Source organism: Sapajus apella, unplaced genomic scaffold, assembly GCF_009761245.1.
Source record: "Sapajus apella isolate SASKATOON/1434 unplaced genomic scaffold, GSC_monkey_1.0 scaffold62, whole genome shotgun sequence".
NCBI lineage: Eukaryota > Metazoa > Chordata > Mammalia > Primates > Cebidae > Sapajus > Sapajus apella.
In genome coordinates this window covers 7376109-7388766 of record NW_022437002.1, presented here as the reverse complement: position 1 = coordinate 7388766, position 12658 = coordinate 7376109, and the positions used below count along the sequence as shown (strand labels likewise).

General features: G+C 37.0%; 1 protein-coding gene across 7 annotated transcripts in view; it reads right to left on the bottom strand.

Annotated features, from left to right (window-relative positions):
• Nucleotides 1-12658, bottom strand: part of ZMYM4 (zinc finger MYM-type containing 4) — a 155614-nt gene that overhangs the window by 35066 nt on the left and 107890 nt on the right. For all 7 annotated transcript variants that reach the window (XM_032246899.1, XM_032246897.1, XM_032246902.1 and 4 more), the window contains 2 exons: nt 4029-4203; nt 3703-3915 (listed from right to left, as the gene is read on the bottom strand). In XM_032246899.1, coding sequence (XP_032102790.1) covers nt 3703-3915; nt 4029-4203 — 388 coding nt within the window. The remainder of the gene's footprint in view (nt 1-3702; nt 3916-4028; nt 4204-12658) is intronic.

Below are 12658 nucleotides of genomic sequence, written 5' to 3'. Positions count from 1 at the left end.
AAGGAAGGAAGGAAGAGAGAGAGAGAAGGAAGGAAGGAAGGAAGGAAGAAAGGAAGGAAGGAAGGAAGCAAGAAAGGAAGGAAGAAAAAAGGCCAAGTGTGGTGGCTCACACCTGTAATCCCAGCACTTTGGGAGGCTGAGGTGGGTGGACACCTGAGGTAAGGAGTTCGAGACCACCCTGACCAACAAGGTGAAATCCCATCTCTAAAAAAAAAAAAAAGAGAAGTTTTACAGTACACATGTACTTCTGAGAGTTTGCCTTTTTGTATTATGTATGTATATAATAAAACTGAAAACAGTTTTATGGAGGAATAAATGTCATGATAACATGTAATGCACTTTGATATTTTCCAATCTATTCTGTTTCATTAAAAAAGTAATGCAGCTGGGCACGGTGGCTCACTCTGTAATCCCAGCACTTGGGAGGCTGAGGTGGGTGGATGGCTGAGGTGGAGGTGGGTGGATCACCTGAGATCAGGAGTTCAAGACCAGCCAGGCCAACATGGTGAAACTCCATCTCCACACAAATACAAAAAAATTTAGCCAGGCGTAGCGGTAGGCGCCTGTAATCCCAGCTACTCGGAAGGTTGAGGTGGGAGAACTGCTTGAACTCAGGAGGCAGAGGTTGCAGTGAGCTGAAATCACACCATTGCATTCCAGCCTGGGCGACAGAGAGAGACTCTGTCTAAAAAATAATAGTAATAATAATCCTGGTTATAACCTAGTAATTAATTTCAGGGTCTATTAATAGGTCATAACCATAGTTTTAAAAACATTAAATAATAACACAACAGCAAGTTCATGTTTTTATACTATATCATCCTAAAATTGAAAGAATCCCCCTTAAAGGTGCTTATAAATATGAATTTGAGGAAATTGGTAAATTTATTAGAAAACTTACTGGCAAATATTCTACCACCAATTAAAAAAATAATAATCTGTAAGCATAAAGTCAGAGCAAACCTGGGATATCACGGGTATCTAAATACAAACAGAGTCTGTTATCTTAAGTCTTCACCCAATTAGGGATTCAGCAGCAAATAATGCTAAGTGTTATTAACATGTCACAAATTCAGGATAATTTATAAAGTATGTCCAGTACCACTTAGATTTTAAGAGCAATCTTCCTTCTTAAAGAATCAAGTTGTGAAACTTGATATTAAAATAGGTACATAGTAAAGTTAACATATGCCTGAATTCTCTAATGTCTTCTAAATCTCTAGCCCCACTTCCCTTTCCTCCCTGATCAGGAATATAAAAGCAAACCTCATTTGTAAGACCCAGGTCAAGAGTTACCTCTGTGAAACTTTCCCTATCAAGTAGAGCTGACTATGTGACCTCTGTGGCCCAATGTACCCATAATACTTCCATCATAGCATCTCTGTTTACTCATTTATAGGTCTATCTTTCCTGGGAGACAGGCAGCCCCTCAAAACAGAAATTATAACTTTTATAATGTTTGTTGAATGAATTATACATACGGAAGAAAGGAAAGTAGCAGAAATGACCATTTACAATGCCCGAGTTACATACCAGGTACTTTTTCATTCTTACTTTCTATAATCCTAAAAACATCCCAGGAACATAGGTGGTATTATAGTAATTTACAGATAGGACTCAGGGACCTTAACTACTTTCCCCAAGGTAAAACTGTATTTGAACGTAAGGTCTGGAATTAAATCCAGATCTGCCTTACTTTCAAATTCCAGTGCTTTCTGTACCACAGCACATAAAACACATGAGAAATTTAATAGGTTTTGGCTAAAATAAAAGAATACATTTTTAAATTAAAATGTTTCATCCTATTTCTCCCTCTCTGGCGGACTATGACTCATCTTTCAATGGACTGAATTCAAGTAACTTTTAGTACCTGATACAATATCAGGAAAAGGACAGTCTTTTGGACAAAAATAAAACAATGAAGATGTGGGGATTTTTTTTTCCTTTGAGAACAGAAACAAGGAATAAATAGTAAAACAACACACAGTAGTGTGTTTTTACATTAACAAGAAATAAATTGAAAAACTGTATGTTCAAATTTCAAAATTACTACACAGTTTTAAGAATAATTAACAAGAAAGTTCCTAATCAACACTATTAAATTCACCAATTTAGGTGACTGCATGAAAATTCACTTTCTAAGACAAAGAATGATTAGCAAATGCACTTACATAGAGAGCCATTATAAAATTAAAAATATTGAAAGTACTTACCCCATAAATATATACACCTACGATGGACCCACAAAAATTAAAAATTAAAATTATATATATATATATATATATAAAGTATTTACTATTCCTTTAGGTTTATCAACTTTAAAACTAATACTTGATCAAAATTTACCAACAAAATACAATCTAATACAAAACTACATACAGGGCATTTGTTATACAGAGTTTATCCAGTTCATCCCAAGCACACCTCATCAATTCATAAATACATAATCCCACATCTATTTTGTCCTATTTCATAAACATAAGAAAAATCCTTTGCTGTAACAATTAGTGATAGAATTTTGATTTTCTGGTTTGCAATTTTAATTCTGTGAATCAGATTTCAAGAATACATATGCAACTTGAACCTTTCCTTGTCAAATAAGTATATATGCAAATCTCACATGCTGGAAAGATTAGAAGGCTACACAACAAATTGTTAGGATTGGTTAATTGGTTATGAGAGATACACTATACTTCTTTGTGTGTTTTTTTTTTTTACACTTTCAAAATATTGTTCAAGAATAAAAATCACTTCTGAAATAAAAAAGCCATAGTGGCTGGACACAGTGGCTCACATCTGTAATCCCAGCACTGGGACTGGAAAGCAGAGGCAGGTGGATCACTTGAGGTCAGGAGTTCGAGACCAGCCTGGCCAATATGGTGAAACCCCATCTCTACTAAAAATACAAAAAAATTAGCCGGGCATGGTGGCGGGCACCTGTAATCCCAGCTACTCAGGAGGCTGAGGCAAGAGAATCACTTGAACCCAGCAGGCAGAGGTTGCAAGTGAGCCGAGATCACACCACTGCACTCCTGTGAAACTTCATCTCAAAAAAAAAAAAAAAAAAAAAAAAAGCCATACCCTAAAAACATGTATTTCAAATGCATAAACATGCATAAACAAATGAACAAAACTCTACCTATAGAACTCTGTTTAAGAATATTTAACGCACATTTATTCAACAAATACTATTTGTATAAAGAATACCAGTTAAGCAAATAGTAACGAGAGAGAGAAAGAGAGAGAGACAGGCAGAGAGAGAGAGATGATTAGCAAAATGCACTTACATAGAGAGCCATTATAAAATTGAAAATATTAATTAAAAAAAATTTTTTTGAGACAGAGTTTTGCTCTTGTTGCCCAGGCTGGAGTGCAATGGCATGATCTCGGCTCACTGCAATCTCCACCTCCCAGGTTCAAGTGATTCTCCTGCCTCAGCCTTCTGAGTAGCTGAGATTACAGGCATGCACCACAATGCCCAGCTAACTTTTGCATTTTTAGTAGAGATGGGGTTTCACCGTGTTAGCCAAGCTGGTCTCAAACACCCGCCTAAGCTTCCCAAAGTGCTGGGATTACAAAGGCATAAGGCACCGCGCCTGCCCAGTAAGTTCAATATTTTAAAACATTTTCATAAATAATTTCCACTAAAAATACAGATACCTGAAATGAACAAAGACATCAAGATTAAATATGGTCACGTACCTGCTTGTATGCTGTGATACATGTTGAACTACAAAACTTCTTAGACTGTCCCTCTATCTGAAGCATGTGGCATTGTCCTGAGCCACTATAACAGTAACCCCCACAGTTCTCACAGCAGTTCATGGTAAGGTTGTTAGCAGAACGAAACTTAGAGAAGCAGGCATCACTGCAAAGTTTATGGACCACATTCTGGTAATTAACTTCATGTCGAATCTAGAAATTAAAAAACAGCAACATACAAACAAGGAGCAGAGACCCATCAAAAGCTGTTCTTTAAGCACAAAGATATTAGAGTTCTCCCCCAATAAAGGAAAGTGGTAACTTACAACAGCATTCTTCTGACACATGCTGCATTTGGTTGATATACTATTTGTATTTATGGTAACAATAGGTTTTTTTTTCAGTTCGTATGTTGACAAACATGACTGACTGCAAAAATCTTTACTAGTGGTGGTATTTTCAAACTGGGCACTGATCACATCCTTTGGATTTAAAATGTCTCTAAAAATAAGAAAAAAAATAACATAAGCCAAAGTATAATTCATTTGTTTTTCCTTTCTGTGAGCTAAAATAACCAAATAAAATAGATGCAATTATAGTGTAGGGAGATGGCATTGGAATTTAAGTTTAAAAACTTGAATTTTCTGGGAGACACTTAAAAACTGCTTTGATCCTTAAATTCTTTTCTATGAAATGGAATTAATACAGCACCTACTTCATAGAACTGTTGTGAGAATTAGTATGTTTCAAAGACTAAAGGAAAACATCAAATGATTAGCATTCATTACCACTACAGGGGAGATTATGAGATTTTTTACTTTCTAGAATTATCTATATTTTAAAAATATTTTTTTAAAAATACTGTATTACATTTCACATTGTTAAGAATTTGTTTTGTTTTGTTTTGTTTTGTTTTAAGATGAAGTTTCACTCTTGTTGCCCAGGCTGGAGTGCAATGGCACAATCTGGGCTCACCGTAACCTCTGCCTCCTGGGTTCAAGCAATTCTCCTGCTTCAGCCTCCCAAGTAGCTTAGATTACAGGCATGAGCCACCATGCCTGGCTAATTGGCTCACGCCTGTAACCTCAGCAACACGTTGGGAGACTGAAGCGGGCAGATCACCACAAGTCGGGAGTTCGAGACCAGCCTGACCAACAAGGAGAAACCCCATCTCTACTAAAAATTAGTATCTTTTAAAAGTAAACATACATTTTACACTACACAGTGCATATTCTAGCACAGTTATATAAAATATAACATTACCATATCTAAATAATCTAATTTCTAAGCATTAGTAGCAAAGGCAATGAAGATTAAAACCCTAATGTGTCCTTACCACTCCAACCCTAATCCCACCAAACCACTCTTTCTATAGTAATTTATCAGATTGTTTAAGTGGAAACCATATTGAAAACCAATTTTTCAAACGTGAAATATTCTAATCAATGTCTCTCTCCCATGAGTATATATCCACATAAGTTAATAAGCTTGTATACTCATGCTTCTATCTTAAAGAGATTACACTAATAGGATACTTTTAAAGAAAAGACTATAGGCAGACTTTGTTTCATTGTGCTTCACAGATACTGCACTTTTTAGTAAATAGAAGGTTTGTAGCAACCCTGCCTCACACAAGTCTATCAATGCTATTTTTCAACAGCATTTGCCCACTTCATGTCTCTGCATTATATTTTGGTAATTCTCTCAGTATTTCAAATGTTTTTGTCATTATAATATCTGTTGTGGTGATCTGTGATCAGTGGTCACTGATGTTACTATTGTAATTGTGTGGGGAGTAACCATGAAACCATGCCAACATTAAGACAGTAAACTTAATTGAAAAATGTGTATGTTTTGACTGCTCCATTGACCAGCCACTTCTGCATCTCTCCCACTCCTTGGGCCTCCCTATTTCCTGAGGCATGACAATATTGAAAGGAGGCTAATTAATAACCTCACAATGGCCTCTAAGTGTTCAACAAAAGGAAGAGTTGCACATCTCTCACTGTAAATCCAAAGCTAGAATAATTATGCTTAGTGAGGAAGGCATGTGGAAAGCTAGGCCTCTTGTGCCAAACACTTAGCCACATGGTAAACGCAAAGTTCTTGAAAGACTAAAAAGGCTACTGCAGTGAACACATGAATGATAAGAAAGTACAACAGTCAGCCGGGCGCGGTGGCTCACGCCTGTAATCCCAACACTTTGGGAGGCCAAGGCAGGTGGATCATGAGGTCAGGAGTTTGAGACCAGCCTGGCCAATACGGTGAGACCCCCGTCTGTACTAAAAAATACAAAAATTACCCAGGCATGGTGGCGCATGCCTGTAGTCCCAGCTACTCAGAGGCTGAGACAGGAGAATTGCTTGAACTTGGGAGGCAGAGGTTGCAGTGAGCCGAGATCACACCGCTATACTCCAGTTTGGGTGACAGAGCAAGACTCAATCTCAAAAAAAAAAAAAAAAAAAAAAAAAGTGCAACAGTCTTACTGCTGATGTGAAGAAAAGTTATAGTGGTCTAGAGAGACAATCAAATCAGCCACAACATTCCCTTAAGCCAAAGCCTAATCCAGAGCAAGGCCCTAACTCTCTGAAATTCTAGGAAGACTGAGGCAATGAAGTTACAGAAGGTAATTTAGATTTAGCAGAGGTTAGCTCATACGGTTTAACGAAAAAAGCCATCTCTAGAACATCAAAGTACAAGGCGAAGCAGCAAGTGCTGATGGAGAAGCTGTAGTTAAGTTATCAAGAATATCTCCTAAGATAACTGATGATGGTGGCTACACTAAATAAGATTTTCAGTGTAGAAGAAATGGTCTTCTATTGAAAGATGATGGCATCTAGGACTTTAATAGCCAGTGAGAAGTCAATCCTTGGCTTTAAGGTTTCAAAGCTTCAAAGGACAGGCTGACTCTCTAACAAGACTCGCTAATGTAGCTGGTGACTTCAGGTTGAAGCCAAGTCATTTACCTTTCAAAAATCCTAAGACACTTAAGAAAAAAGATTCCTTTCAAAATATTACTGCCATTGACAATACATCTAGTCACTGAAGAGTTCTGATGGAAATGTACAAGAGGTTAATGTTATTTTCATACCTCCTTACACAGTATCTATTCTGCAGCCCGTGGATCAAGGGGTAACTTCACCTTTTGCATCTTATTATTTAAGAAGTACATTTCCTAAGGCTATAGCTGGCATAGATAGTGATGTCTATGAAGGATGTGGCCACAGGAAATTAAAAAGCTTCTGGAGGGCCAGGTACGGTGGCTCATGCCTGTAATCCTAGCACTTTGGGAGGCCGAGGAGGGCAGATCACCTGAGGTCAGGAGTTCAAGACCAGCCTGACCAGTATGGAGAAACCCCATCTCTACTAAAAATACAAAATTAGCCAGGCGTGGTGGTGCATGCCTGTAATCCCAGATACTTGGGAGGCTGAGGGAGGAGAACTGCTTGAACCAGGGAGGTGGAGGTTGCAATGAGCCAAGATTGTGTCATTGCAGTCCAGCCTGGGCAGCAAGAGTGAAACTCCATCTCAAAAAAATAAAATAAATAAAAACCTTCTGGAAAAGATTCACCATTCCAGATGTCATTAAGAACATTCATGATTAATGAGAAGAAATCCAAATATCAACTTTAATAGGAGCTTGGAAGTAAGTAACTTCAATCCTTACAGGTAACTCTGAGGAGTATGAGACTTCAGTGGATGAAATTACCTAAAAATGTGGGAGAAATAGTACGAGAACTAGAAGTGGAGCCTGAAGATGCAAATGAATTGCTGCAATCTCATAAAACTTGAACAGATGAGGAGTTGCTTCCAATTGGATGAGCAAGGAAAGTAATTTCTTATCATGGAATTTATTCCTGGTGCAGACGCTGTAAATTTTGGTGAAATGACACGAAAGGATTTAAAGTATTACATAAACTTAGTTGATAAAGCAATGGTAGAGTTTGAGAGTACTGACTCCAATTTGGAACGTTCTTCCCTGGGTAAAATGCTATCAAACATTATTGCATACTACAGAGAAATCTTTTGCGAAAGGAAGTCAACCGATGTGACAAACTTCATTGTTATCTTAAGAAATTGCCACAGCCACCAAAACCTTCAGCAACCACCACCCTGAATTCGTCAGCAGCCATCAACATCAAAACAAGACTGTTGACTAGTAATAAGATTATGACTTGCTGAAGGCTCACGATTGTTAGCAATAAAGTATTTTTAATTAAAAAATGTACACTGTTTTTTAAAGATGTAATGCTATTGCATACTTAACAGACTACAGTATAAACACAACTTTGATAGGCCCTGGGAAGCCAAAAAATTAATATCACTCATTTTGAGATTAATAGCTTTATTGAGCATTTGCTTCATTGAGGTGGTCTGGAACCAAACCCTGAATATCTCTACAGTATAACTATACAAATCTCTCTGCTTCAGTAAAATAGTAGATATAATGGGAAATCATTATTAGGAGCACCTAATACTGTACTATGCCGTAATACACTCCATACCTTGCCATCCTCCCTACTTAGCAACTCTGCTTTGCTTTTTGCATTTACAATTATTTTTAAAATTAGGTTTTATATTTCATAGAGGGTTATTTAGTGAGAAGTTATATTGAGCTAGACATTAACTAAACCCTCAGTCAAAACATGGTCCACAAACTTGACTGGGCCAGGCACAGTGGCTTACACCTGTAATCTCAGCACGTTGGGAGGCGGAGGCGGGTAGATCACTCAGTCAGGAGTTCGAGATCAGCCTGGACAACGTAGTGAAACTCCATCTCTACTATGAATACAAAAATTAGCCAGGCGTGGTGGCACACGACTGTAGTCCCAGCTACTTAGGAGGCTAAGGCAAAAGAATTGCTTGAATCTGGGAGGCAAAAGTTGCAGTGAATCAAGATTGCACCATTGCACTCCAGCATGGGCAACAGAGCAAGACTCTATCTCAAAAAAAAAAACAAAAAAAACTGTGGTCCATGTATACACTTAAGTAGCTCAGAGTTATTGTGACAAATAGACAATTTATAAAATACTGTAACAGAAGCTCCTTAAAATTAATAGTATAACTTTTGAAAAAGACATGAATAATGTACCATAAAAATATAAATTAAGAAACAATTATTTCAGACTATAATTAACGTGAAAGGCTCCCCAAGGGGTGATATTTTAGCTGGACCTTAAATAGGAGTTTTCTAGGAGGTTAAGGAGGTAAGAATTGGGAGCAGCATAGATCAAGGAAATGGAAGTATAAAATTAGGTATTTTTCACTGCTCTCACTATGCTCAGAGTCCAATTAGATTCCATCTTATTATGGTACTGGATTATATATTATGACAGAATGAGAAGAAACAATCTCATTCCAGTTAGTGAAAATTCAGAAATGGTACAGACAATCTGCATGTTACTTCTTTGAATATCATTATACCAAGAATCTGATCTTACTAACCGTATTAACAAAATTATCCTCCAAATTACCTCTTTTCTGCAGATATAATTTTTTTTTTAAAGATTGGGTCCTGCTCTGTCACCCAGGCTGAAGAGGAGTGTGATCACAGCTCACCGCAGCCTCAAACTCCTGGACTCAGGCAATCCTCTTGTCTCATCCTCCCAAGCAACTGGGATTACAGCCATGTGGCACCATAGCTGGTCAATTTTTTAACTTTTTGTAGAGGTGAGGTCTCACTGTGTAGCCCAGGCTGGTCTCAAACTCCTGAGGTCATGCAGTCCTCCCACCTCGACTTCCCAAAAGCCACTGCTCCCAGCCGAGACAGATTTTTAAAAACAAATTTAATAATCCATATCATTAAGGAAACCTAAAAATTAAATGGCAACTAAAATATTTTCAGAGTTTAAGTTAAATTCAAGCAGCTAAGAAATACAATTAACAAAAATTAAGAAAAATAAGTTATTCTGAATAGCTAATGAGTTTCTTCTAACTTAAGTGCCGCTGCTCTATTTTTACTGGTCTACAACAACAGCAGTAGTTATCAGACAGGAAATCTTTTCCATCTCTACCTATTCAAATCAAACTGAAACCCTTCTTATGGGGAATGATTATAAATGAAAACTGTTTGACCATAGACTATGTAGAGAGACAATGTATGTGCCAAAATTAATCAGCTACGTGACATGAACAAATCTTTTAGCTTCTTTGAATTTAGCTTCCTTATATTTTTGGTACATCCAACTCATCAATTTTATAATCAGATAAAAGAGCAATTGAATTACGTAAGATCAAGACATAGATAAAATGACATGTAGGTAGAAATGACCTGTCTCTATATAACGCTTAGGCAAACACCAGAGATCGGAGGCCATAGAAACATGATAAATCTAGATGAAAAGAGTAACATGTATGAACAAGAATAATAATTCTTTTAAAATCAGAAAGAGGGCATACATTTTAAAACTTACGTGAGTTTTCCATAGCCACTTTGAAAATAACTGGTGTTATCTGATGAAAACAACATTTTACAACCAAACTGTTGTAATCACCATGTAAATAAGAGGGGATAAAGAGAAAGGAAAGGTAGTGTTGAACAGGAGATGAAACAGCAGTTCGGGAAGGAAAATGGAATGTAAGGAAAAACGAGATTGATCAATGGTTGAAGACTGAAGCAACAAGAAAGTATTATGTCTAATGAAAAGTAGGAGAAAAGTAAGAAAGAAAGAAAATGAAGAAAAGGCTGAAGAGATAAGCAAGTAAGGAGTACCTAAGTAACAGAAAGGGGTAAATGAAAAAGAGTAAGGAATAAAAAAGGGTAAAAGATTAAGTGAATAAAGAGGTTGAACTGTTAAGAGTCAAGGAATAACTGGTTGAAAAAACGGAAAATCTGGGTAATGGATAAACCAAACATGAGAAGATAACGTAATCTAACAGAGCAACCGAATTACGTAAGATCAAGACATAGATAAAATGACATGTAGGTAGAAATGACCTGTCTCTATATAACGCTTAGGCAAACACCAGAGACCGGAGGCCAAAGAAACATGATAAATCTAGATGAAAAGAGTAACGTGTATGAACAAGAATAACAATTCTTTTAAAATCAGAAAGAGGGCATACATTTTAAAACTTACGTGAGTTTTCCATAGCCATTTTGAAAATAACTGATAAATCTTTGAAAAAAGTATCTACGACTGACTTTTTTGGGGGGCTGGCAGGGACCAAGTCTCACTAATGTTCCCCAGACTGAATTTCAAACTCCTGGGCTCAAGCAATCCTCCCACCTCAGCCTCTTGAGTAACCGGGTGCATGCCACCATGCCCAGTCTATGGCTATGATTATGAAAAGGTAAATATCACTGAAATTTTAAAGAGTGTTGATCCCTAGAGTAATAATTAAATAAAGAAACATGAAGTTATTGTGTGAAATTATTTCATGGCAAAATAAGAAACAGAAAAAAAAAACTATAAAAATTAAAATCTTCAAACTCACTTAAATCTTAGAATCCCATGATGAATATACTGGCATACAGAATACCTAAGTACTCATTTTTAAAAGTATACTTTATAATTTAAGCTGTATAAAGTCTATTTTTACTAAATAATTTTACTACATAAGTTGTAACTATAAAGTAGTAAGTATAGCTTTTTTAAAAAAAAAAAGTTAGGATCATTAATTCACTCATTCAACAAGTATTTATTAAGCACTTACTGTGCTGAGTATATTGCAGCAAACACACAAAGTTCCTACCCGTGAGTGTGTGTGTGTGTGTGTGTGTGTGTGTGTGTGTAGATATATATATATATTTATTTATACTGACATCAATTATATGTATTTACTACAAGTACAACATAATTATTTTCCTTTTCTTTTTTTTTAAGATAGAGTCGTCTCACTTGTCGCCCAGGCTGGACTACAGTGGTACAATCTTGGCTCACTGCAACCTCTGTCTCCCAGGTTCAAGTGATTCTTGTGCCTCAGCCACCTGAGTAGCTGGGTTTATAGGCATCTGCCACCATGACCAACTAATTTTTGTGATTTTAGCAGAGATAGGGTTTCACCATGTTGGCTAGGCTGGTCTTGAACCTCTAGCCTCAAGCGATCCACCTGCCTTAGCCTCCCAAAGTACTGGGATTACAGATGTGAGCCACCAAGCCCTGCCCAATATGATATTTTGAAAAACAGGCTGAGTATCCCTAATCCAGAAATCCAAAATGCTCCCAGTATCTGAAACTTTTTGAGTGCCAACATGATGTTCAAAGGATATCCTCATAGGAGCATTTCAAATTTCAGATTAGAAATGCTCAATTGGTTAGTCCATATAATGCAAATATCCCAAAATCTTTTGTAAAAATTCAAAATCTGAAACACCTCTGGTCCCAAGCATTTCAGTTAAGAGATACTCAACTTCTCTGCAATGCCTTAATCTAGCTAATTAATATATGTATTCCCTTGATTACTATTTTTGTGGTGAGAATATTTTATATCCATTCTCACCATTTTTCAAGAATACAATGTATCATTAACTACAGTCACCATATTGTACAATAGATCTTCAATTCTTACTAACTAAAAAATTTCAAATCTATTTTTTTTTGTTAGTGGGAGCAGACAGAGTATCACTCTGTCGCCCAGGCTGGAGTGCAGTGGCACAATCTTGGCTCACTGCAACCTCCACCTCACGGGTTCAAGTGATTCTCCTGCCTCTCAGCCTCCTGAGTAGCTGGGATTAACAGGCACACATCACCATGCCTGGCTAATTTTTGTATTTTTAGTAGAGATGGGCTTTCAACATATTGGTCAGGCTGGTCTCAAACTCCTGACCTCATGATCCACCTGCCTCAGCCTCCCAAAGTGCTGGGATTACAGGCATGAGCCACTGTACCTGGCCAAATTTTGTAGCCTTTAACCAATATTTCTCCTGTACTTTCCCTAACTACTTTCTTGTGGTTTATATTCTAATGAAATAAAAATTAAAAAAAAAAATAAGCCAAGGCCAGGCACGGTAGCT